The following is a 25,449-nucleotide window of genomic DNA, read 5'->3' on the forward strand; positions in this document are numbered from 1 at the left end:
GTTAGAGGATATTGATGACAACTTGTGATTGGTTGCGGCTGTTAGGTGGGGCGAAGCACTGCTACAACAACAACAACAACAGGTAGAAGTAACTTATATGACAAGACAACATTCATGGGTAAGCTCATCATCATTCATTGGCGCTCAACCGCTTAGACGATTTCGGGCCTTGCGTAACAAATCACACCAGCTATTCTTATTTCATGATAACTGGCGCAAATTGGGAGCACCAAGAAGGATCAAGTCTTCCTCTATCTCTACTCTAACTCTGCTTCCATATACAGGTGTCGAAAGCAATACTTCCTTGACAGGAGCGTTTTCGTCCGTTCGCATTCACATGGTCCACCCACCGAAGTCTTTGGGCTTTTATTCGTTGCACTATCTTCATATCTGCGTAAAGCTCATAGAGCTCTCAATTTTGCTTCCTTCCATTACGGCTATTGGAAAGTCGGCAATCCCCTCTCGAACACTCCAATGGCTATCTCATCTTTTCTCGACAACGGCCATTATTCCATTACAAACATCAGTACAAATGTACCGAGAGACTTATTGAGCGTAATTTTCATTCGTCGAGAAAGGGATTTATTTCCCAAATTTCCCAATTGCCTTCTCGATTTAAAGTAGCACTTGTTGGCAAGAATTATTCTCCGTTTGATTCCTAAGCTGACGTTGTTTTTCATGTTAATGCTGGTTCATAGATAGACGAAATCCTTCAGTCTTAAATATATATATGACGGTTCTTCCAAAGCGCAAATACGCTGATTCTTTAGGAAAAAATATAAAATTATTTCAGTTTTAAATCCGAGGTTAGGTTAGGGTAGGTTGAACTGGCCGGTCCGTGAGAACCTCACAAAGACTGAATGAGTACATAGTGTTGTCAGAAGTTTGGTTAACCCTATCAAATCAGGACCTATGTTATAAAATAATCTGTACTATTGGTTAACACTGGGAGCTTTCTAGGAGCTATGCCATTTGCTGCTTCTAGATCCGACAGCTGTATCACTCCTAATATCCGGAGTCTTAGTCTGGCAAACGCAGGGCACGAGCCCAAAACGCGCTCGATCATCCTATATCTAGCTATCACTGACCAAGCCTTATTTAAAAGCATGTGACGCCAGAACGCAGCGTCCAGTCAGAATACCTGTTATGATTCCACAGTCCTTTCTCTTTAATGATAGGAGTAACTTTGATAATCTAAGGTTGTAAGACCTACACATGATCTTCGACGCTTTATAGCCCCGCGCTAAAACCGATATTAGCCCAAAAAGTTCTCATAAGGGTTGCCAACGATTTGAAGTAGATTCATCTACTACCTTTCCACAAAGCCCATATGACTTTCTTTATGTCAAATACGCTCTAAGCCAAGTTGGAGTTGGCTTAAAACAAGTTTTGAGACGCAGATATGCAGTTAAGTATTTTGGTTTGCCACTACGAGCAGTTGACGTTAAGACATTGGACGAAATGAATGTGACGTTCGGTATGAGGTGTAATTTATTGCCGTTTTCGCGATCGTAGACAAAAAAATTTTTTTTTTCTTTGTGTTGAGTACGACTGCGTAAGTCTTTTAAACGTGTGCATTTGTGTGTGTGCAAATACTAGCCTATGAAAAAATTACAAATTAAGTATTGGCATTTATTTATATTTCAACTTTACGCCTGCGCTTTTGATAACACAAAACAACTTTCGCATAGTGAAATTTATGCAATACTGAATACCAACAATTTAATTGCTTATAAATAATGAGATAAATATTTTTTAAATGAATTTGTTCATACTTAATATAATATAGGAGGTAACATACATATACAAATGTGACTAAATGCATGAAGAAGTATGTAAGAATGTGTTTAGGTATGTTTTATGTGCCAGTGGGAATCAATAACCTACATACCAACACATGCAACATTTTTCATGCAACATTTTTTTATGAAGCGTTTTGTAAAGCAAATTTACATGGAAATTATAGAGGAATTTGAAAAAAATATTGGATTCCTTAAAAAAAAATACAAAAAAAATACAATGTTCGGACTTAACTTCAAGTTGTGCAAAATCAAGTAAATAGATAATGAAGGCCAATGGCATTGGTGGTAGCTAATCTCGACGTTCTTGTTCGTGTCAAACTTCGGTTTACGCAGGCGCATTGGAAAACATTTTTTTCTTCTCGTTTTCGTATTTTTTTGCTATGTAATTTGATATGCACAACACGGCTGGGTATGAAGAGATAAATTTGAATGAAATGTAGGTACCTTCCAATGAAAACAAAAAAAATCGAAATAAAAAAGCAAGACAGAACAAATTGTACGTTAAACAATTTTTATTACTGTTTTGTGTAAAAACAAGTAAAGTCTTGAACTACAAAGTATTTACTTAAAGTAGAAAAGCAAAAATAATCCGCATCATAAACAAAATAAAACCAAAAAACGAACTTAATACTAATTGCGTAAAAGTATCTAAAGTAACAAATCTAAATGTGAAAGAAATCGAAAAAATATATAAATACATATGTGCATATCTCTCTTGAGTATAATAACAATAAAATAATGAAAAAAAAAAATTAAGTTAATCGGTTTTATTGAAAACAATACTTACATTAAGTAATAATAATACTAAAAGCTAGACAATGAAATAAAAGCGTTGGACGCGTCAAATTTCTATTGATAGTCATAAGAAGACCAACCGAACCTTAATCCGGTTATTCTACGCTTTTATTTAATTGTCTGATCAACGCCCTATATTGGTGGCGAGTGTGATGACTAGTACCAAGACCTATCTAATTATTTTCTAGCTTTTAGTATTATTATTACTTAATGTAAGTATTGTTTTCAATAAAACCGTTTAACTTAAAATTTTTTTTTAAATTTTTTTATTCTTAAGTTTTTAGTCTTTATTTAATTGCTTATTATTTCTCATTCTATTTTGTCCATTTAGTGACTCATTATAACATGGACTCTTTCCTGACAATTTGCTAGAATCTAAGTCCTCAATACATAATCCTTCCAAAGACTTTACTCGACTCCTTGTCCCTCCTCGAACTACAAAATATTTTGATGATGTCACTTCTACCGGACTGTATGTAATATTTGTTCCAAATATGAGCCAAATCGGACATCATAGGTCTCTTTCTATTCTTGTATGTATTATGTGTTCCAAATATGAGCCAAATCGGACCACAAATAAGATTTTTTTGAATTCCCCGATCCTTGCACCACCTAGCGGCGATTTTTTTTCATGTATGTATATATTATGTATACCAAATATGAACCAAATCGGACCACATATACGTTTTTTTTTTAAATATTTCGATCCATGCGCCACCTATCGGAGATTTTATTTTTTATTATTCCATTGTCATCGGGTTCTGAACTATATTTCAAGTTTCAAGCTTGAAGCTTATCGGAAAGTTACTTAAATTTCAATTACAAAATTCGTTCACAACGGCCGTGCAGCCGTGCGGCCGGCCTGTCAAGTCAAGCTAAATAAAATCGTTTATGAATGAACGAAATTTTATAAATATAAATATATATATCAGTTTAATATAATAAAAAAAAAAAAAATTGTACAAAATTGTTTTTACAAGATTAAATGAATTAAATAAGAAAAAATCTAAATTTAAAAAAGAGAACAGTAAGAAAATGTGATCAAAATAAACAACAGAATATATCAAGATGAAAAAAAATTGAACAAGAAAGAAAATCAAAGTTCCAATAAATTCGCACCTAATACCTCCTTTACGACGTCCTGCGTTAAGGGCTAATTAAACTTCCTCAACCCTGACGCCATAGTCGTAACAATACCCATATCCATAACCATCTCCAATGTGATCGATTAATGGTGCCTTAACCTAAAAATCGTGAAAATTTCATAAAAATGAAGAAAACGCAAGAAATTACAGACATATTCCACAAAAAATAAGTCTCTTAGTCATAACGTCCCTGCAAAAATTGTTGGATTACGTGTTCCATTTTCTTGATGTTGGAGTACTCTAACAATGCTCCTTTGCAATGCGTTTGTGAGAGAAATATTAGTTTCTTTATTCACGCAAATGCTAAATAACATAAGAATATTCGTAGTAAAAAATATAAAAGTTGTATTGCTCCTCTTCATTTACTTTCATTTTAAATTAAATTCACTTCGATAATTCTTTCCGACACAATTCCTTTTTAGTACTTTGGCATATGATCCTCTGTGGGTGCTCCATGGAGTACTACAGTGAAAGTACTTTGGAAAGTACTCTCACGTGTGTACTCTATGGAATACTCACAAACAAAGCGAGAGTGGGATATCCTACTCTTCTCCTAGGATATCGCAATGTTGATTGGAGCACATTTTTTGTATGAATACAGATTAGATTTGGAGCAGTCCTATACTCCCAAAGGAGTATTCCTTACATTATTTATAGAGAACTCGCGTTTTTTGAAGGGGTATCCAAAACAATGAATAAATCTACAAAAAGTTACTAAATTGAAATATTTTTAGGTTATGGATATGGCGAGAAACCAAAAACCAATTGGTTGGCTATGGTATGGTTATGGCGTTAGCGTTATGGTATGGCACCATTAATCGATTACATTGATTTCCATAAGGTTGGTTCGATCAGATGTTTTATCTGGTTGTGGTTAAGTCACCATTAACTGGTCCTTTATACCTCCTTTATGGCATCACGCGTAAGGTTAAAGCGGGAGTCATTGGTGCCGTATTTCGTATCACTGTAGTCGTATCCCTAACGTAATCAGCTGTTTATCGTTACGATGGTAAACCAAAAACCAATTGGTTGGCTACGATACGGTTACGACCTTAGCGGCACCAATAATCGATTGCACTGATTCCCATAAGGTTGGTCGAATCAGCTGTTATAAGGTTACCGATACGGTTACCGATAAAGCACCATTGTCTGCAGCTTTAGAGCCCTGACATACTTGCCAAAGTCATAACGCCTTAGACCACGTTTACACATGCCCTAATCTACAATAGATCGTCAATAGATAATCTACGCGTTTACATATGGTCCATCCCTAAGAACTAGATTATTTTCTGTCAAATGTTTACGTTTCTCTTTTATTTAGTGCTTCCGATTAGAGATTACACTATAGAGGTGGAACCTTTTTTATGAAAAACACGCCGCATCTCGAAAATTACCAGTGTTGCCAGGTGATGAAAAAAAAGAAGCTAGATTGGCAAAAAAAAAGGTTAGAAAAGGCTAAATTTAGAAAAAAAAGAAGCTAAAAAAAGGCCAGAAATTTTTTTGGTTAATTCATTAAATTTTTTTATATTTTAGTTTACATATTTGTAAACAAAAACTTAAATATAACTTCTTGTTTCAAAACATATCAGGCACATTTTCCTTGACTAGCACATGAAATTACTTTAAATGATTGCATATGTGTATATGCATAAAAAAAATATTACAAACTAATTATTTATATAAAATATTCCCCGTCTGAAGAATCAGAAGAGCTTAAGTCTGCGTATAAAGTTTGGCTATTTACCATAGATATGAGATCATCGGTAATTAAAAAATCATTACAACATTTAGATAAGCGTTTTAACGAGCATCTAATATTAAGCAGCGCATTAAGCATTTTAATTTTTAGTTTGTTCCTTAATTTAGTTTTCAGAATTTTCATGCCAAAAAATGCTTTCAACCTCCGCGTTACTGAGTGGTAATACTAAGAAACTAAATATGAATCCGACAAGTTCTAAAAAAGGAGGTTCGTTTAATGCATTTTTATGTTCCCGGACTTCCGACCAAAATTTCATGGTGGAGTGTACATTTTTCCATTGTATAGTTATAAGTTTTCGCCACTGCAGCTCTATTAATGCTATTTGACTTGAAGAATAACTATACTTCTCTTTTTCAAAGTAAGAGAATACATCTGGCTTTGAAACTTTCAACGAATTTTCAGCAGAAAAAGAATTAAACCCCCTGTAGAGAACTCATATTATTAGGTATTAGGTGTTCACAGGAACTATTGAAATTACTTTATTTTAGAAATTTTTAAAAACACATTCGGAGTAAAAAAGGCTAGAAAAAAGTCATGAAGCTAAACCCAAAATTTCGAGGCTAAAGGCAAAAAAAAAGGCTAAATCTAGCCTCGAAAAGGCTAACCTAGCAACACTGATAATTACACATTTTCTAGGGGAAAAATTTATATGGGAAATCTAGTTATATACATAATTAACGATTGAGAGTTAGGTATGAAAATTAAGATGTGTTAACCAGGTCTTAGGCCCACTTACAGAACGGCAGAATGTTTTTTTTTTGTTAGCTCATGGTTATCTTTAAACATATTGTAACGAATTTACTGCAATTCCGCTTATTTCAAATCTTCTACTAAGGTTCGAATCACTAAACTGTTGAATAAATAACACCACTATTCAGTAATGCAAAATGGCCTTTATTAAAGTACTTCACAATAATAACTCTACTATTGCCCGATAGATTGCGTGCTTAATCAAAATTGATTGTAGCGCCTCTACCGTTGAGGCCTTTTATACTCTTTGATTTCTTCGTTGCATCTTCTAGGCGCTTCTGTTCTAGAATCTACTAGTTGGTTATCTGTTATAATTATAACTACAGATGTACGTGCATAGCTCTCATATGCGCGTGTGTTTGTGAGCGACACTTCCACAACTATAATTGCATATCTCAGATAAGATATCTGCATGTGTTTGTACGTTGCTTCTCTGCTGCATGTACGTACATATGTGTAGGCATAATGATTGAATTATTGATGTGCATTCACGTCACTGCTTAGCATCGGCTTAGAGATGGCAGTATCCCTTAGTGTTGCTAATATTCGTAACACTGCCCTCCACCTAAGTCTGATCGACCCGATCAGACAAATCTCCCGATCTAAACGCTGCCAGCCTTTCCAAATGAACCACTATCATTTTGGTTCGTGGTTTTTCAATGGTTTGTATGCGGTACACTACATCGTTGATCCCTTTTACAACTTTGTATGGGCCTTCCCAATTACACTGCAATTTCGGGGACAAACCTTTTTTTCGTTGTGGGTTATATAACAGCACCAAATCCCCTTCCTGAAACCATTCCGAATTAATTGCTTTATCGTACCTCGCTTTCATTTTGTCACTCATAATATTTGCTCGTTGCCTTACCAGATCGTGTATCTCTCTCAGCTCTTCTTCCAAGACACCAGTGGATTTCTTGACATTTCTCTCCGCATCGGCATCTATCCCATACTTCAAATCAGCTGGCAGTCGAAGGTCATTGCCAAAAATTACCTTTGCGGGAGTTTGGCCCGTTGTCTCATGTACTGCCGATCGGTAGGCCATCAAGACTAATGATATGTGTATATCCCAGTCCTTATGGTACTTGTCTACTACTTTCCTTAAATGCTCCTCCAATGTTCTATTGAAACGTTCCACCATACCATCGGACTGAGGATGCAATGCAGTTGTCCGTATTTTCCGAATGCCCAACTTCGTGCACATTTCATGAAACACAGCTGATTCAAAATTCCTGCCTTGGTCAGAATGTAACTCCATTGGTACCCCATACCTTGCAACCCAATCGTTTGTAACCACTTCTGCTACTGTTTCTGCTTCTTGGTTTGGGATTGGGTATACCTCTGGCCATTTACTGAAATAATCCATAACCACCAGTACGTGTTTGTTTCCGCGGTTGCTAGTAGGAAATGGTCCTGCGACATCCATGGCGATCCTTTCAAATGGTGCACCTGAAATATACTGCTTCATCTGGCCATGACTTCGTGTTTTGGGTCCTTTCGCTCTGTTGCAAACCTCGCACTTGGCAATCCACTCGGTGACCGACTGACGGCAACCAACCGAATAGAATCTCTGCTTAATTTTCTCGAGAGTCTTCATGATTCCAAGATAAACTCCACTTGGACCATTATGCAGCTCGCTGAGAAAGTCAGGAATCCTCTTTCTGGGAACAACTATCAGTTTCTTCTTGCATTTACCATCCTCACTCTCCCATACTCGATGAAGGCAACCGGATATCAATTCCAAAGTGTTCCACTGTGCCCAATATGACTTCGCAATGGGACTCTCTGTTGACATCTCTTCTCTGTTTGGTCTTTCGTTTCGTTCGAGCCCTTGCATAACATGTGACAGATCTGTATCTTCTAGCTGACACTTTCTTAGTTGTTTCTTGTCCTATTCATTGGTACATGTTATAGTCAGGCATCTATAATGTCTTCTTTAGCCTCGGCCTTTGAACAGTGCTTACATTCCAAACTACATGGTCTTCGTGACATTGCATCAGCGTTTCCGTGGGTACTACCTTTTCGATGCTCAATGGAAAAGTCATAGCTTTGTAGTCGCTCGATCCACCGTGCCAATTGTCCTTCCGGATTACGGAACTGCAGAAGCCATTTCAACGCTGCGTGATCTGTCCTGACACGGAATCGCTGGCCGTAGAGGTATTTGTGAAAATGTTTAATGCACTCTACCAATGCCAACAGCTCTCCCCGCGTAACGCAGTAGTTCCTCTCTGGTTTTCCAATCGAACGGCTGTAATATACAACTACCTTCTCCTGTCCATCGACCAGTTGTGATAAAACGCCTCCTATAGCATATCCACTCGCATCTGTATCTAGAATAAATGTTGCTCCTGGAATAGGATATGCTAACATTGGGGCAGTGCACAAACGCTGCTTCAATGTTTGGAAAGCCACTTCTTGCTCCTTCTTCCATTCAAAAGCTTTATTTTTTCTTGTAAGCTCATTGAGGCTATGGGCTACGCTCGAAAAATTTGGTACAAATCGGCGGTAATATGTGCACAGCTCAAGGAAACTTCTCAATTCATGTAGGTTCTATAGTCTTGGCCAATCCTTTACAGCCTCTATCTTTTCGTTCGCAGTGCAGATGCCCTCTGTCGTTACCTTGTGACCCAAATAATTTACTTCCTTTTTAAACAGCGCACACTTTGTGGGACTTAGTTTCAGACCAGCGCCAGCTATTCTCTGGAAAACTTCCTCCAGGTTCTTAAGATGTTCATCAAAGTTCTTGCCCAATACGATGATGTCGTCCAGGTACACCAAGCATGTTTTCCAATGTAGTCCTTTCAGTACCTGGTCCATGAGTCTCTCAAAAGTAGCTGGTGCATTACAAAGTCCAAAAGGCATCACTGTAAATTGCCAAAGACCATCACCGACACTGAAGGCTGCTTTCTCTTTATCTTCCTCCTTGACTTCAACTTGCCAGTAGCCGCTTTCCAAGTCCAGCGTGGAAAACCATTTCGTACCAGATAGCGAATCCAGAGTGTCGTCAATTCTTGGCAATGGGTAGCTATCCTTTTTCGTGACGTCATTCAACTTCCGGTAGTCCACGCAAAACCTCATTTTTCCATCCTTCTACTTTACAAGTACTACCGGTGAGCTCCATGGACTAGCTGATGGTTCGACGACGCCGCTGTCGCTCATTTCTTGTATGATTTGACTCACAACGTCCCGCTTCGCCAGTGGAACACTAAGTGGAGCTTGACGGATCGGCCTCGCATCTGCAGTGTCAATTTGATGTTTCACAACGTTGGTGCGGCCTGATTTGGAACCATCCTGGTCAAATATGTTTGCGTACTTTAGGAGCAGTTGTTTTGCCTTTCTCTGATTGGCTTCCTCTAGCCCCTGCGTCCATGCCGTGATGTCATTTGAAAGGTCAGTATTACTAGATGGAAAGTGTTCCTGGAGCTGTTCACAGTTAATAACTACTTCAGCCTCTTGGAATCTTCCCAAAATAGCTCCTTTAATCAGTTTGAGTGGTGACTTGAACTCATTGATTACTCTTACCGGGATACGTCCATCATGTTTTGTTATAGCCGAGGTTTTTCCTACAAGTATATTCGGTATTGATTTGTTTGCTGGCGCGACAACTCACAATTTGTTTGTCCCACAATCTCCATCAACCTTTGCCCAGATGACTGCTTCGGAATTTGGTGGTATTTGCCGACTCTCTTCCACCAGCACTCGCTTACTGATGTAGCCTCTCTCGTAGTTGAAATTAAGTGGCACATCCGTGTTCTTATATCGCATCGTCTTGCTTTGCATACCGATTTTGATGCCTTGGTTGATTAAGAAGTCCACTCCAATTATGATTTCATCAACAATCTCTGCCACTATAAAATTGTGTACTACGTCAGCCAATTGCGTCTTCACATGCTACTTCACCTAGAACCGTGGTGTCTTTTCCAGGGGCTGTACGCAATCTTGCTCCATGCAATGGTCTTATCTTCTTGTTGACTAAATCCGCTCGTATGATGGAATGAGATGCACCCGTATCTACAGTCAGTAAACGTTCCTTTCCCTCCACATGCCCTCCGACAGTAAGATTGCTTGATATTCTTCCAGTGGCTGTACGCCCTGGCTTTCCACACTTAAAACATTTGACTTCTGCTGCGTACCCTTCAATGCTTCCAAAATTGTGTCTACCCACTCTGGTCTTTCTACTTCCACACGATGAGCCTTATATGCTGGTTTACTCAATAGGGAGGCAGTTTCCTGAGGCAATGCATGTGATACCGTTTCAGCAAATGTTGGCTTTGGCTTTGCGTATGTGGCTCGCTTCGTTTCGACGTCCCGTATGCCATTTATAAAACTCTGGATTTTTACCCTCTCGGTGTATTCCACGGGTGCGTCCGCATTTGCCAAATGAGCCAACCTTTCAACATCTGAAGCAAACTCTTGCAAAGTGTCATTAGCTTTTTGGTAACGGTTTTGCAACTCTATTTGGAATATCTGCTTCCTGTGTTCGCTTCCGTATCGCCTCTCTAGAGCACTCATCAATGTTTTGTAGTTGTTCCGCTCCCCCTCGGGAATATTCTGTAGGATTTCAGCAGCAGATCCTTTCAATGCCACGAATAGTGCAGCAACTTTATCTTCAGCACTCTAGTTGTTCACTGCTGCGGTCTTCTCAAACTGAACCTTAAACACCTGGAAAGGAAAAGAGCCGTCAAAAGATGAAGTTTGTACCTTCGTATTGCTTGCTGAAACAACTGGGCGATTTAGTTGCAACTCCTGTATACGACCTCTCAAAGCATCTACTTCGGCTTCGATTTTTTCCTCAAACTGCGTTATTTTCTCATCCATACGCGCTTCGAGTTTTGATGATATACGCGCCTCTTGCGCTTCGAGTTGTACTGTTATGCGTGCCTCTTACTCTTTCAGTTGTGTTTCCATCTTTGATGTAATCTGTGTCGACATTTCTGAAATACGCGTTTCTTGTGCTTCAATCTTTAAAGTTATGCGTGTCTCCTGCGATTCCAGTTGAGATGCCATATATGTCTTCTGTTCTTCCATCTTGGATGTTATACGGTTCTCCTGGGATGCCATATATATCTTCTGTTCTGCCAGTTGAGATGACACTGTCGATGTTTGAGCAGATATTGCAGCTAAAATCATGTTCAAGTCTGTACTCGTAACTGTCTGCGATGTTTTATTTTTCTCTTCAATTTTTGTTGTCTCCTCGCCATCAAGAGGAAAGACATACTCTTCCACGTTAATTCCTACTGCTTCCATTGTCTCTCGTAGTCGTGCATGAAGTTCGAGTTTAATGCCGCTTGTATTCAATACACGGCTCTCCAACTCCTTCTTCAGTTGCTGGATCTTCAATTCACTGAACTTTGCCATGTCCAAGTTGTATTCAAAATCTTCGGAATTTATTCAACAATTACTCTTCTGGCACCAATTGTAATGAATTTACTGCAATTCCGCTTATTTCAAATCTTCTACTAAGGTTCGAAACACTAAACTGTTGAATAAATAACACCACTATTCAGTAATGCAAAATGGCCTTTATTAAAGTACTTCACTATAATAACTCTACTATTGCCCGACAGATTGCGTGCTTAATCAAAACTGATTGTAGCGCCTCTACCGTTGAGGCCTTTTATATACTTTGATTTCTGCGTTGCATCTTCTAGGCGCTTCTGTTCTAGAATCTACTAATTGTTTATCTGTTATAATTATAACTACAGATGTACGTGTAAAGCTCTCATATGCGCGTGTGTTTGTGAGCGACACTTCCACAATTATAATTGCATATCTCTGATAAGATATCTGCATGTGTTTGTACGTTGCTTCTCTGCTGCGTGTGCGTACGTATGTGTAGGCATAATGATTGAATTATTGATGTGCATTCACGTCACTGCTTAGCATCGGCTTAGAGATGGCAGTACCCCTTAGTGTTGCTAATATTCGTAACAATGTGTACAAAATTTATGAGTTTAACCACTCTGCAATTGGACCTAACTATAGGTATTGAATATTGCAGCCTAAAACCTGTGATATTTTCATAAAAAAATAAAAGAAGAAATTACTAGCAAATTGTAAAATAATAACAAAAAATAAAATATTCAAAAAGTGAATTAATTCACCAACTCAAATATCTATAATCGGTTGCATTGATTTCCATAAAATTGGTTGAATCAGCTGTTTTCTAACGATATAGATATTGCAAGTATACCCAGGCCTTAAATTGAAATGGCCGGTTGATAAAAGCCTCAGGTAGACTGAGTTGGTATAATGCGACCTGCATTTGTTTGAAAACCCAACGGAAACCCACAACTAGGTATCTGCACCCGAATTCCAACATTCGCTAACGCTAAAACTCCATAGCTAAAAATCTGCAAATCTTTTTTTATGAAATTAACATTATGTAAAAGTATAGCAGTTAGGCTGTTATTCCTTTTGACGATACGATACTAGGTTAGGTTAGGTTGAACTGGCCGGTCCATGAGGACCTCACATAGACTGATTAAGTCCGTAGTGATACCAGAAGTTTGTTTTAACGACCAAACTGAAAAACCCCATCAAAAACCAGGACCTATGTTATAAAATAACTCCGTCCTCTTGGCAAATACTAGAAGCTTCCTAGGACTTAAACCACTTGCTGCTTCTAGATCTGACAGCTGTATCACTCCCTGCTGGAGTCTTAGCCTGGCAAGTGCAGGGCACGAGCACAGAACGTGCTCGATCGTTTCCTCCTCCAACCCGTACTTCCTACATCTGCTATCACTGACCAAGCCTAATTTAAAGGCATGTGACGCCAGAAGGCAGTGTCCAGTCAGAATACCCGTCATGAGTCTACAGTCCTCTCTTTTTATGATAGAAGCAACTTTGTTAGTCTAAGGTTGTAAGACCTACACATAATCTTCGACACTTTACAGCCCCGCGCTTGAACCCACGCCTTTCCCGCTTGGTCGATCATGTGCACCTCTCGCCTTCGCTTAACCTCGCTCAGTCTAATTGGGACGTCTGCGAAGCAAGCTTCAAGGGATGCGCCCTTTTTAGCTAGTTCGTCCGCTTTTTCATTCCCATCTATTCCCATATGCCCTGGGACCCAATATAGATGTATGCTTCTCCCTGTCCCGATTCTATCCAGAGACTGCTTACACTCTAACACGCATTTAGATGCTGTGCTATGGTTGCAGCTTAAGCTATTCTCTTCCAGGGTTTCTACTGCTTTGGTTACGGCTAATATTTCCGATTGAAAAACGCTACAGTAATCCGGCAGCCTGTAGGATCTGCTTATTTTCGGATCAGCGCAGTATACCGCAGACCCTACTCCTTCCACTACTTTGGAACCATCTGTGTACACATGTATCGCCTCGTCCACCATTTGCGCACCCTTGCGCCAACCGTCCACCTCTATTGTGGATTTAAGATCTCCCTCGAAGCGCAGATAGGGAATCAGGTAGTCTGTTCGTCTTGTGATTGATGACGCTATACTACTATGGCCATATGGTCGGCGCTCAAGCTGTCCCGAGGCACCGAGCCTGGTTGCAGTTTTTAATGTTATGTTCTTTGCTACCAGGTCTACAGGTGGAATGTGCAGAATGGCATACAGTGCAGCCGTCGGGGTTGTTTTCAGGGCTCTCGTAATACTAAGCATCGATAGTCTGCATACCCCCTCTAATTTTTTGAGATATGTTGTTTTTTGTGTGGTTTTCCACCAAACAAGAACTTCATAGTATAGAATAGGGCTTACAATCGCTGTGAAAACCCAATGAGAAAGAGAGGGGGATTAGCCCCACGTACACCCCAGCATTGTTTTACATGCATAGAGTGCCGTGGGTGCCTTCTTTACCCTCTCCTCCACGTTGAGCTTCCATGACAGCTTACTGTCTAGGATGATTCCTAGATATTTTGTGCAAGGTTTCTCCTGTAAGGTCACCCCTCCTAACTTAGGCCTGGAGCAATTTGGGACCTTGTACCTCTTTGTAAACAAGCCCATATCCGCCTTCTTCCGCATTAACTTTCAACCCGACATTAGATGCCCAGGTATGAATATCTCGAAGCGCCCGATGCATCAAAGAACTAATCGTTGGAAGGCACTTTCCACTTATGACAATTGCAACGTCATCTGCGTAAGCCGTAAGTTTTACGGGTCCCTCATCGAATCGCCTGAGCAGTTGGTTGATGACCAGCGTCCACAGTAGAGGTGATAGCAGCACCATTGGGCTGTTTGTCCCCCTCCAGCACCTTCGCCGTGACGTCGTCGTCCTCCCCTTGCCCTTTTGGTTTAGAGTATTCGAGGCCCCCTTCAGCCTCTCGTAACTGTTGCGCCGGGTGTTCCTCTGTGCGAGTTACAGCACCATTTGTCGGTTGGTCCTCTTCTAACACCTTCGTGGTGACGTCGGGGACCTCCACCTGTCTTTTTTCCCTTATGCTTTTGAGGTCCTTTTCGACTTCGCCCACCTCTAGCGTGTTAGGATTTTTATCCTCGGGACTTCTTTTCTTGATTCGCATGTAAATTTTGCCAGTGCCAAAGGACATTTTGCCAAGCTGCGTGTACAAAATATCCTCCGGTTGCTTGTTTATTTGGAAAATGTAGAACTGACCTTCCCCGGTAGGCCGAGATGCAGTAAGTATCTTCCAATCCTCTGTCGGTATGTTCGGATTCTGATTCTGCAGAAGTCGCAGTGTATCCTCCGACTTCACCACGCATGGTATCCATACCATAACTTTTGGTGCCGTGGGGATTTGCGCTTTATCCACCACCTAAAACCGCGCGTTCGTGCCTTGCCTTTGGAGGTTTGGAACCACTTCCACCAGCCACTGCAAGCTCGCGATGTTATCGCACGCTATCATCTTCACACCATTATACCATCCCCCCGAATCAAAGGTTGGAAGGAGCTTATTTGTTTGTTCCCGCATCATCTTAAGCATTAAGCTAATAAGCTCCCTTTCCGCAGATCTCCACCTTTCAGTAGTCATTTGTCCGAAAGGACTGGTACGATCACCCAGCGCCACAGTCAGTGACTGCTTTGCCACATCACTCATCTTCTCGGGAAAAGCCGGAGTCTTAGTGTTATCTCCCTTTGGCACCTCCGAGAAAGCCGGAGTCTTAGCGTTATCTCCCTTTGGCTTATGTCCTACTTCCGTAGTTGGAACTTCCCTCTGACTCGCAGCTTTCGAGGTAGTTTCTACCTCGCTATTGGGGCCCATCTGTCTTACAGCTTTGGGCCTACTTGTCTCCTTGGGTCCTTTCTGCCTCTTGAAAGCAGGTTTGTCGCCTTCCGCCGAACGTTGCCTCGTACCGGTTGCAGAACCGAGGGTTTCTCGCAGCAAACCTTTTGAACTGCCTTCGACCTACTTCTACCGCCTCATGGGCCCATTCCAAGTGCTCGATCTCCACTTCTGTTGGGTCGACCACTGCGCCAAGCGTTGTACAATTCTTAGTGATGCACGGTACTGCAAGAGAGCTCTTTTACTTCCTATGATCCGTACCCTTCTCCACTCTTCTACTCCGTTTCCATTTGTGTGCTTCTCTAACACGGAGTTCATTGAATCAGCACTACTCTCGCTCCCCGAGTCCGACACATCACTTAATGCGTATTTGTCGTCCTTGGCTTGCGACTCAGTCCTCCTCTTATCATCGTCCTTATTACAATCAGGTAATGAGTTGTTCATCTTGGTCGTACGACCACCTGCCCGACAAGATGGACTCAGCGGTCCAGTATTATATACGGGGAAAGAACCTTCCGCCACAGCAGCGCCCCTTACTGTGGTAAGGCCATCAAAACTTTCCGAGGTGGTCCGGTATCGGGAAGGCTCCGTTCGAATACAGCCGAATTCATCCCCTGGCTGCAAATCGTCCAATAAGCACGGTCCGCATAACACCCTGGATTAGGGGGTTGGCAGTTATTGGTCACCGAAATCCCGCCGCCCTCCTATGAGGCGAAACGGCGTAGATGGCAGTCCTAAACAGCTCCGACTCATAGTCGGGCGCTATGGAGTTCGGCTAAGCCCTCACATCAACGACAAGGTGCCTATCCTAGTGAGGGCCATACGGTACTAAATGTTGTATAATTTTTGCGCACTTTATCCTGTTTTAGATATGTTTGGCAATGGAGCTTTAGCGCCCCGGTTTCAAAACTTACGCCAAATGGGAGCACAAAGGGAGATCATATCTCCCTCCACCTGCCGCTTTCAACTCACTCTCCTCTGCTTCCAAATATGGATGCCTATAGAACTACTTTCTTAACCGCAGCGTCTAAGTTTATTCGCATTACATTACCAAGCCAGCGTAGCCTTTAAGCATTTATTCGTTGCCTTATATTCATATCTGCGTAATGCAGGACACGAACACAATATATGCTCGAGAGACTCTTTCTCGGCCAGTTCAACCTAACCTAACCAGTTCTAAATGTTATATATCCGAAACTCACAGTTTCACAGGAAACCAATTTCGCCAGGAAGACGCTCGTCACTCTGACACAACTTCGATCTGGAAACTGTTTAAGGTTAAATTCTTACTTTTGCAGAATACATCTCAACATAAATAAAAAAAAATAAATAAATGTAAGGCGCGATAACCTCCGAAGAGATCTAAGGCCGAGCTTCTCTTCCAATTTGCGTCGTGCTCCTCTTGATTTTTCCCTACAAATTGACCGGACGGGACCTACATGTTTTATGCCGACTCCGAACGGCATCTGCAAGGCAGATGAGTTTTCACTGAGAGCTTTTCATGGCAGAAATACAATCGGAGCGCTTGCCAGACACTGCCGAGGGGCGACCCCGCTTAGAAAAATTTTCTTCTAATTGAAAAATCTTATTTCTAAAATTTTGATGTTGCTTTGCCCGGGAGTTGAACCCAGGGCATACGGTGTGATAGGCGGAGCACGCTACCATCACACCACGGTGGCCGCCTCAACATACCCCCAATGTATTACCATGTAACGTGTCCTAACGTGACACCAAACACGTTCTCAATCGCAATGTGGAACGCCTTTAACACCCAGTGGATATTAATGACAAGGATATTGAGAATATTGATGATAATTTGTGAGTGATTGCACCTATTGCAAAGAGCCACAGCACTCCTACAACAACAATAACAACAGCCGCTACTCGAACATTGGTATTTCAGTGCAGAAGAAATTTTAACGTGAGCGGCTTTGAGCGCAAAATAAAATAAACTTTACTCCGATATGTCCGTCTACACAATTTATAGTATTGATGCGCAGAACAATGATTCTACGTAAGCGGCCTTAGGGCGCGCTTAACACCAAATAATCCCCAGTCATTACAACATCGACTAAGCAATCTTTATTAGTATATCTGCGTTTTTGATTCGGCGGATTTGTGCATTCTGCAGAAAAAAAACACCCTCTACCAGACCCATAGTATTTCTGCGTGAGCGGTATTCCAGCGCCCTTCACATTAAATAACCCCAACAGGATCCAACAACGGCTATGCGTTCGTTGGTATTTCTGTGCAGAAAATTCTTGAACGCACCTCAAAAAGAAAATCTTGCCTACGTAAGCGGCCTTCGAGCGCTTGGCAAAACCACCCAGTCTTCGTTGTTGTTGTGATAAACACACTCTCCTAAGGTTGGAGAGTGTTATCGATGTAGATGATACTTTGCCGGATATAGATCCGGTACGTTCCGGTAACACGCATCATTGAGGTACCAGCCCGACCATCTCGGGAACGATTTAATATGCTCACATTGAACATTCTATGCCTAGCCGCTTTCCCCCCTAGTTCCATGAGAAACTTGGGGCCGCAAGAGCCTCGCCTGCTAGATAAACAGGATTCGACCCGGGTAGCTGAAGTTGACAATTGGGTTGGAGAAGCTATAAATTGTGCTACCAACCCCTTGAATGGGTTTTGCTACAAAGCCCCAACCATGAAGCCGTTTATATTTCTGCACAGAGCCACCTTTTATGTGGGCGGCCTTACGTGCGCTTCAAAAAACCCTGGGCTGGCTAAACCCCGAACACCGCATATGCGGCAGTTAGTATTTCTGTGAGGAGTTAAACGTCCTACTGACCTGGCACCATATCCCCGCGATAGTACCGCTAAGTATTACGTCGGTATGTGGTTTGAGGAGCATGTATTAAAGTCGTTTGGGTCTCGTTACTGTACGCGTATTGTTAGTGCATTGACCGGGGACCGTTTTAAATTATGTTATGCTGAATGTTTGTTTGCCCAGCTAAGTCCTCGAGGCCGATTTGTATGATGTCTCAACCTGATGTGTATTGCAACGACTTTCCGTCATCCCTGGACGGAAAATCGTTCCAATATACATCATTTATCCACCCTGTCGGAAAATCAACAAAACAAGATACGTCTCAACTTCTTTATTCTCCAAAAGATATCTGGATTTAGTATAACGGTAATAAAATGACATTGAAATGCGTTACATCCATAAATCAGCCATTAGAACCCCTTTGATAATTAACTGGAAACGATATAAATGATATTTGGCAAGGAGTTCTACTGTCGGACAGAGCAGGCCCCACGATGGCACACCTCCTAACGGGTTGGGGTAGATAGATTTCCCTATGGCGCGGAATATTTGTAATTCCAGTGGAAGGTCCCAGCATAAAAAAGTAATCTAACTACTTGGCTTATGCGCACGTGGTCTACGTGGTTAAAATATCGACTTGCACCCATTGACTTGCAGAAGCGCAGATAAACACACGCTTCTTTGCAGTAAAGAAGGTGGGTGCAGCGGAACAAGAAAAGCTTGACGTTAAGTAGCGGAACAGACAGATGATGATTACTCCTCTCGGATCTCTCTCCCGCTCACTGAGAGCAATATTCAACCTAATGATTATATAGGCCACTCCAGGAACTATATTTACAATACGAATGTTGGTTGGAAATAATATCTATCGAAGTATTCGGGCACCCAGCTTCTTTGCAGGGTTGCCATACCTATAACGCCTTCAACACAATCTAAAATTGCATTCATCCATTTTTTTTTTTTTTCAGATCCCTATAAAGCAACAAACTCTCTGAGCCGAAGACGCACCATGTTGCCAAATACAATTAGTCAGGTAAAACTATATCTAATTTATTGGTCATAGGCATGAAGGTCATATTAAATGTCCCCACTTTCTTTAACAGGATCGTGGCAAAGACTGGACCAGCCTCCACGAGGCTTCCGCCAATGGTAATGAACAAATGATTAAGACGCTGCTAGCAGGAAATGCAGATATTACCGCAAAGGAAACCAAATTGGGAAATACGCCACTGCACGAGGCAGCTTCACGTGGTTTCAGTCGGTCGGTGAAGTTACTCTGCACACCTAAACCCAGCGCTAAGCCGACTTCGAAGAGCAAACAAAAGAAAGATGATGCGTCGAAACAAAGTCGAGGACCCGCACAAAACGCGATGCTTAGCATACAAAACTTTGCGGGTTTCACAGCCTTACATTTGGCGGCACAAAATGGACACAACCAAAGTTGTAGAGAATTGCTGTTGGCTGGCGCAAACGCCGATGTTGAGAATTATGTAAGTGTGTGGGTTGAATAAAGGTTTTATAAAATTATAAATTATATTTTTACACTCTTCCAATAGTATGGTGACACCGCGCTTCATACCGCCTGTCGCTATGGACATGCCGGCGCTGCGCGTATACTCATCTCCGCTTTCTGCGATGTGAATAAGAAAAATCTCAATGGCGATACACCGCTTCACATAACCAGCGCTATGGGAAGACACAAACTCTCACGTATACTTTTAGAGGCTGAATGTGAAATAAATACACGTAATTCACAATGTGAAACCCCGCGCGATATAGCAATACGTAAAGGTTTTGGTAAAATCTTAGACATCTTAGACAATCCGCACCGCATACGTAATAAGAAAGATAAACCCGACGCGGGGGAGGACGAAAAGGTTCGTGGTGGCGCATGTGCTTCCAAAGCGCATTCAAATGAGGTTAGTTGGTCGCCGTATGGTTGTCATTACTTTCCCGATATGCGCGCGTTTCCGTCACCCAAACTGGAGACATTACCCAAAGAGCCATTGAAACGTGGCGAGCAATATTACTTAGATCTCGCTGGACACATTCGCAAAGGGCCCATCGGCATTGGTAATACCTGTTATTGTGGTCCCTTCTTTAAGCATATTGAAGACAAAATCAATTCAAATAAGCGGCATTTGCGCAAATACGTACACAATGCCAAAGAGCATTTGGATGACAAAGTGCAAGCGCTGGCCGCGCGCACGAATCATCAAATCGAGAAGCTGACGCGAACCATGATCGCTGAACGTGTAGAATGTGAGAATAGACGTATTTATTTGGAGAATTATTTGAAGCGTGGCGGACCGCTACGGCTAACAGCAGATGTGGCATCAAAAGGGAAGGAGGCGCGCGAAATGATGGACACGCTGAAACGTTGTCGCAGTCTAGAGTTTCTCGAAAAAGTTAATGTGATGGAGAGCAAAATGGCAAACTCACGCAGTTTCGATCTACTCGATGCGAATGCGAACGAAGCAATGGGTGTGTCACTTAGAGGCGACCAAACGCATTGTTGTGTGCACACAGCGGAGCAACCAAATCAGTTAAATGAGGATCCAAACAATGAGTTTTACGATGTATCTAAACGTTTAGGCAGTTTGCTTGCAAAAACGAGCACATTTTTAAAAGTTCCGCCTACGCAGACTGACGCGCACTACGCCCAACCACCAGCCGCTTCAACAGAGCAAGCTTTAGATATAGACACGACAAACGACGACCCAATTTGCACACGCTTAGAAAATATGCACTTAAGCCCATCAGCGAGTGACGTTTCCAATGTGACGCCAGCTCAACTCAGCTCAGAAACTGGTGCTGTCTCAAGCCCTGACTATAATCGCAACTTTCGCACAACGCTAGCTGCTGCGGAGCGCAAAGCGATTGTAGCGTCACCGGAGGGGATAAAAACGGCGTCCTCAATGGCGGTTTCACCGTCTGAGCGTCCGCATAGAGATAAACAGTTAGAATATTTGTATGATATACAAAAACGTGGCAGCGTCATACAGAATGTGATTAGCGCGTTGCGTAAAAGTCACCAAAGGACGGACGCTTTAATGGATGTGAAGACGCGCAATGAATCGGAGTATCAGCAAGAGGATAAATTGGGGTATAAAGATGAATTATTTCAAGTTCATCGTTTGACAGACAGCGATAGCCGCGAAGCGGAAATGTTGAAAGAAGTCGGTTTACCGCTTGAAAATGTGAACGCACGCGAACCATATAACCTCCATCATAAGTCGACATTTGCATTGCAGATGAATGATTATATTTACAAAAACAACACACAAAGTCTTCTAAAAACTATGGATCAGACGCCACAAAGTACGCTTGGTGTACGCAATCAAGACTCATCCTACACCGAAAGTCATCCAGGTGAAGACTGCCTAGACTCTTTGGAGAATGTGCAACAACAGCAACAGCAGCAAATGCAATATTCTAGCTCACAGAGCTCACCGCTATATGCGGCGCAACAAACGTGCGACAAAAAATCGATGTTGCTGCACGGTTCAACATCCTCAAAGGCTGCCGACTCGCCGGACTCACAAAATTATGTATTCCAAACAAATTATTGGCCCGAACGTTATGTGCCAAAAGACGCTTACTTTCACGATTTGTCACAACGTAAATGTCGCATAGCACAGACAGCTGCGCTCAATGCAACAACTGCAGCTAAAAGCGCTGGCCTCACGAATGCAATACCGAAATTCAATGTGGCGAATGCAGTTAAAAGCATAGAGAGTCTTAATGGACAAGCACTAGCGAATACCTACATACGCGATCCAACAGCAAGGAGTAGCATAACGAATACGAAAGCTCTTTTAGTTTCCGCGGCAGCGAAGTCTCAAAGTTGTGTTGCATGCACGGATGCGGTTTGCAATGGGAATTGCTCTTACAACACACAGGCGCATACGGTTAGTGGGGCTCATTCACCTCACTCTGGGTATATAGAGGGCAGGCGTGGTTCGCAGCCAGTTGAGGCGGGCAACTTGGCGTTGGTTACACAGTCAACAAATTTTAATGAGACCCGCATTGTTACAACTGCAGCGGTCCACAATGGTGGATCGTACAGATATGATCAAGATGAGTCTGATGCACTCAATAGCAAGACAAGACTGCCCGCTTCGGGTTACTATGCGAGTAATGTTTCTAGTTTAGTTTGACTTTTCCTGCTGTTTGATAAGGCTTAAGTGTCTTTAGTTAAGTTCATGTAATTTTTGTGAATATGTACTATGTATGTATGAAAGTTTCTAGGACATAGCGTTAGTCATAGATTTGTTAGAAAAATGCTAAGCATAAATATATTTATAACCCAATTCATTAAAAAAATTATGTTAAGATTGAAAATTAGTTTGTTCTTTGAACTCTAAAATTCATAAGAATTCCGACTTCCGACATTGCAAGCCTGGTTTTGGCCGTAAGTATTCAATTTACTTAGGTTGAGGATAAAACTAAGTATTTTCCTAAAAAATAATGACCATATCGAGCTTGAGGATTTGTTATAATCCCAGTTGTCTCCAAGCAAATTTATTACCCTATGTTCTCTTCGAATTTCCTTTGCAGATCGCCAAAAAGTGGTCTTACAGAAATGTCTGCCGCTTCTTCACTTATTTCACTTATTTCATTCTCTTCAATATTGCTGTACACGGGAATCATAGGGGTTCGACACTTCCGCACAGTTTCAGGATCGATAAATTTTAATTAACATTGCTTTGGTCAGCCTGAAACTTTTTATGACACAAATCCCTGCGTCGATATTATGTCAGTATAAGAGGGGGCGTCATCTGAGGACTGTTCTGCTCCAAACCCGTATAAGTGATAGTTACACTTTTTATAGTGAGCCACATTCATTCAAGACAGATGACCACATGCTTTCGTATCTCATGGCAAAAAGGTCCTACAACCCTCGTTAGCCTTTAAACCGGATTAACATCACCCCTCCACCCTCCGTCTCCACGAGGCTCCCTCTTATTCTACCTACCTCACAATGCACGAATCGGGATTTATGTCGGGGTGGAGCACGGTTGCGCTATTGGGACTGCTTACCCAGCTGTACAACCGCGATCCATTACACTCTACAAACAAAAGTCACGCTCTTAAACCCTGACCTGATGCATGGCTCTGAATTATGGACGGTGTCGAAACAAGATGGGATGGCGCTTGTATGTTCATGAATAAAAGTCCTCAAGAAGATTTAGTCTCCACGATGGAAACGAATAAAATTCCCAGAATCGGTAGTGCTAGAGGTCAAAAAAGTCGTTTTCACGGCAATCGGGATAGTCCCATTGTGAACGGGATTAATATCCAGCAGAGGGCTGTCCACATTCCTGTACACCTTCGGGGAGTTGAGGAATGGGAAGTCTCGACTGACAAGACAAGACGCGGCCATCAAACCATTTGCAACAAAGTGTATTCGAATACATGAAAGGATGGAAGATCTTTAAGAGATCATCGCAGTAAACTACCCAAATATCGAAATCCTTGAAAGGCGGATTGATAAAGGTTTGGTACACCCCTTGAAACGAGAGTATCAGGTTTTTTCAAACTCAGAAACCTATGACTGAAGAAATCACCCAAAACATAAAAAGTTCTGAATTTTGAAAGTGCCAAATTTTTGAGAGGGGAGCACTTGAAGAAGCATGTTTCAAATCCACAGAGGTGAAAGATAACTTCAACTCTTTATCATAAAAAGCCTACTTCAGCAACAGGTTGGCCTGTCAGGCTGAACTCTCACAAAATGTCCCAAGGATAGTATGCTACAATACTGTCGAAGGCTTATATAACTCCTTAAAACGAATCTACTTGGTAAGAAGGGAGTGAGGAAGCTCTGCTACAACAATTTAAAATGTGTCTGGCTTATGACCTAATCATGTTCCCATACTCACTTTGCATAAAGTTAGTATATGTTTATTTCGATAGAATTAGGATTTTGCTCATGGGTACGACAATTGAACGTTACGGAAAAGCTTGAGACCAATTAGCCTCAGCCGTGTTATGGGGTGCGCGGTAGACTTCCATACCAAAGCTGTCAGGGTTATATCTGCATCTTCAATTTATGCCCCTATTACGGTTTACAACTCAATTCTCAAGTTGAAATTTTGCAATTTGATATGTATTACGGATTACAACTCAACTTGCCAAAAACAATGTCGGTTAAAGTTGCCTAGTCTAACAACTTTCTACGGCATTACCGTTTACAACCTTGTGTTGGCGTAATTGTCAAAGAAGCCAAAATCTGACAACTGTCTCAGAAAATTTTGCAGTTGTTTGGAAAAAAGGTAACGCTTTACAAGACGGTGAATCGCCAAATTTTTATGAAAAATTATCAAAGGTAGTAGAAAAGACGCGCTTCGACATATTTTTTATTTATTTTATTTTATTTATTTATTTATTACAGCGTAAGCCTAGTTTGAACAATATTTATTAAATCACATTGTAGAACTTATCTTATAGGTAAGGTTTTACAATGTTCATATAGCCTGCTTTTAAATACATAAATTTCTTCAAAATTTTTTATTTCATTAGGAAATTCATTAAAGTTTTTAAATCCTTTATGGAAAAGGTTTTGTTTGTCCACTTCAGTTCTATAGAGTTGCAGTTTAAAATCATTTTTTTTACGGGTATTAAAATTATGGGTTTCGTTAATATATACAACATTATTTGTTAAGTATTCAGGTACATTTCCCTTTCGTATATTGAAGATCATTTTCATAGTATAATAAAAAATAATTTGTTTGACACTTAATCATTTTAGTTTTATTAGCATGTCGCTTATCGACGCATCTAACTTTTCCCGTAACACAAATCTCATACACCTATTTTGCAATATCTGAAGTCTATCTATTTTTGTATCTGGTATAATGAATAAGACTGATGGGCAATATTTAAAATGAGATTCAATCAATGTTTTGTATACAATATCCTTAAACTCTCTATTTATAAATTTACAGGTTCTTTGCATAAAACCGACTTGTTTAGCTATCTTTCCTATAGTGTATCGAATATGTTCATCAAATTTGAGTTTGTTGTCAATTACAATCCCAAGATATTTTATTGATTTTATTTGCTCTAACATTTCATCTTTCACCCTGAGCTGAATACTCCTAACTTCGCTTTCGATTTGTCGGCTAATAACCATATATTTTGTTTTACTCACGTTCAGTTTAAGTCTGTTACCACATAGCCATTTATATAAACTATCTAAGTCACACTGCA

At 41.0% G+C, this 25,449-nt stretch overlaps 1 protein-coding gene across 3 annotated transcripts in view; it reads left to right on the top strand.

The window, feature by feature from the left end:
* Window positions 1-22,556, top strand: part of dgo (ankyrin repeat domain containing protein 6 diego) — a 52,602-nt gene extending 30,046 nt beyond the window's left edge. The window contains exons 1-4 of one of the 3 annotated variants that reach the window (XM_067772140.1): window positions 1,416-1,555; window positions 19,206-19,270; window positions 19,341-19,727; window positions 19,794-22,556. In XM_067772140.1, coding sequence (XP_067628241.1) covers window positions 19,247-19,270; window positions 19,341-19,727; window positions 19,794-22,397 — 3,015 coding nt within the window. In that variant the 5' untranslated portion in view covers window positions 1,416-1,555; window positions 19,206-19,246 and the 3' untranslated portion in view covers window positions 22,398-22,556. Of the gene's footprint in view, window positions 1-1,415; window positions 1,556-1,839; window positions 2,239-19,205; window positions 19,271-19,340; window positions 19,728-19,793 lie in introns of those variants that run through there. The other 2 variants (XM_067772139.1, XM_067772141.1) reach the window with 2 other exon arrangements.
* The last annotated feature ends 2,893 nt before the right edge of the window (window positions 22,557-25,449 follow it).

Source organism: Eurosta solidaginis, chromosome 3, assembly GCF_040869045.1.
Source record: "Eurosta solidaginis isolate ZX-2024a chromosome 3, ASM4086904v1, whole genome shotgun sequence".
Classification (NCBI taxonomy): Eukaryota; Metazoa; Arthropoda; class Insecta; order Diptera; family Tephritidae; genus Eurosta; species Eurosta solidaginis.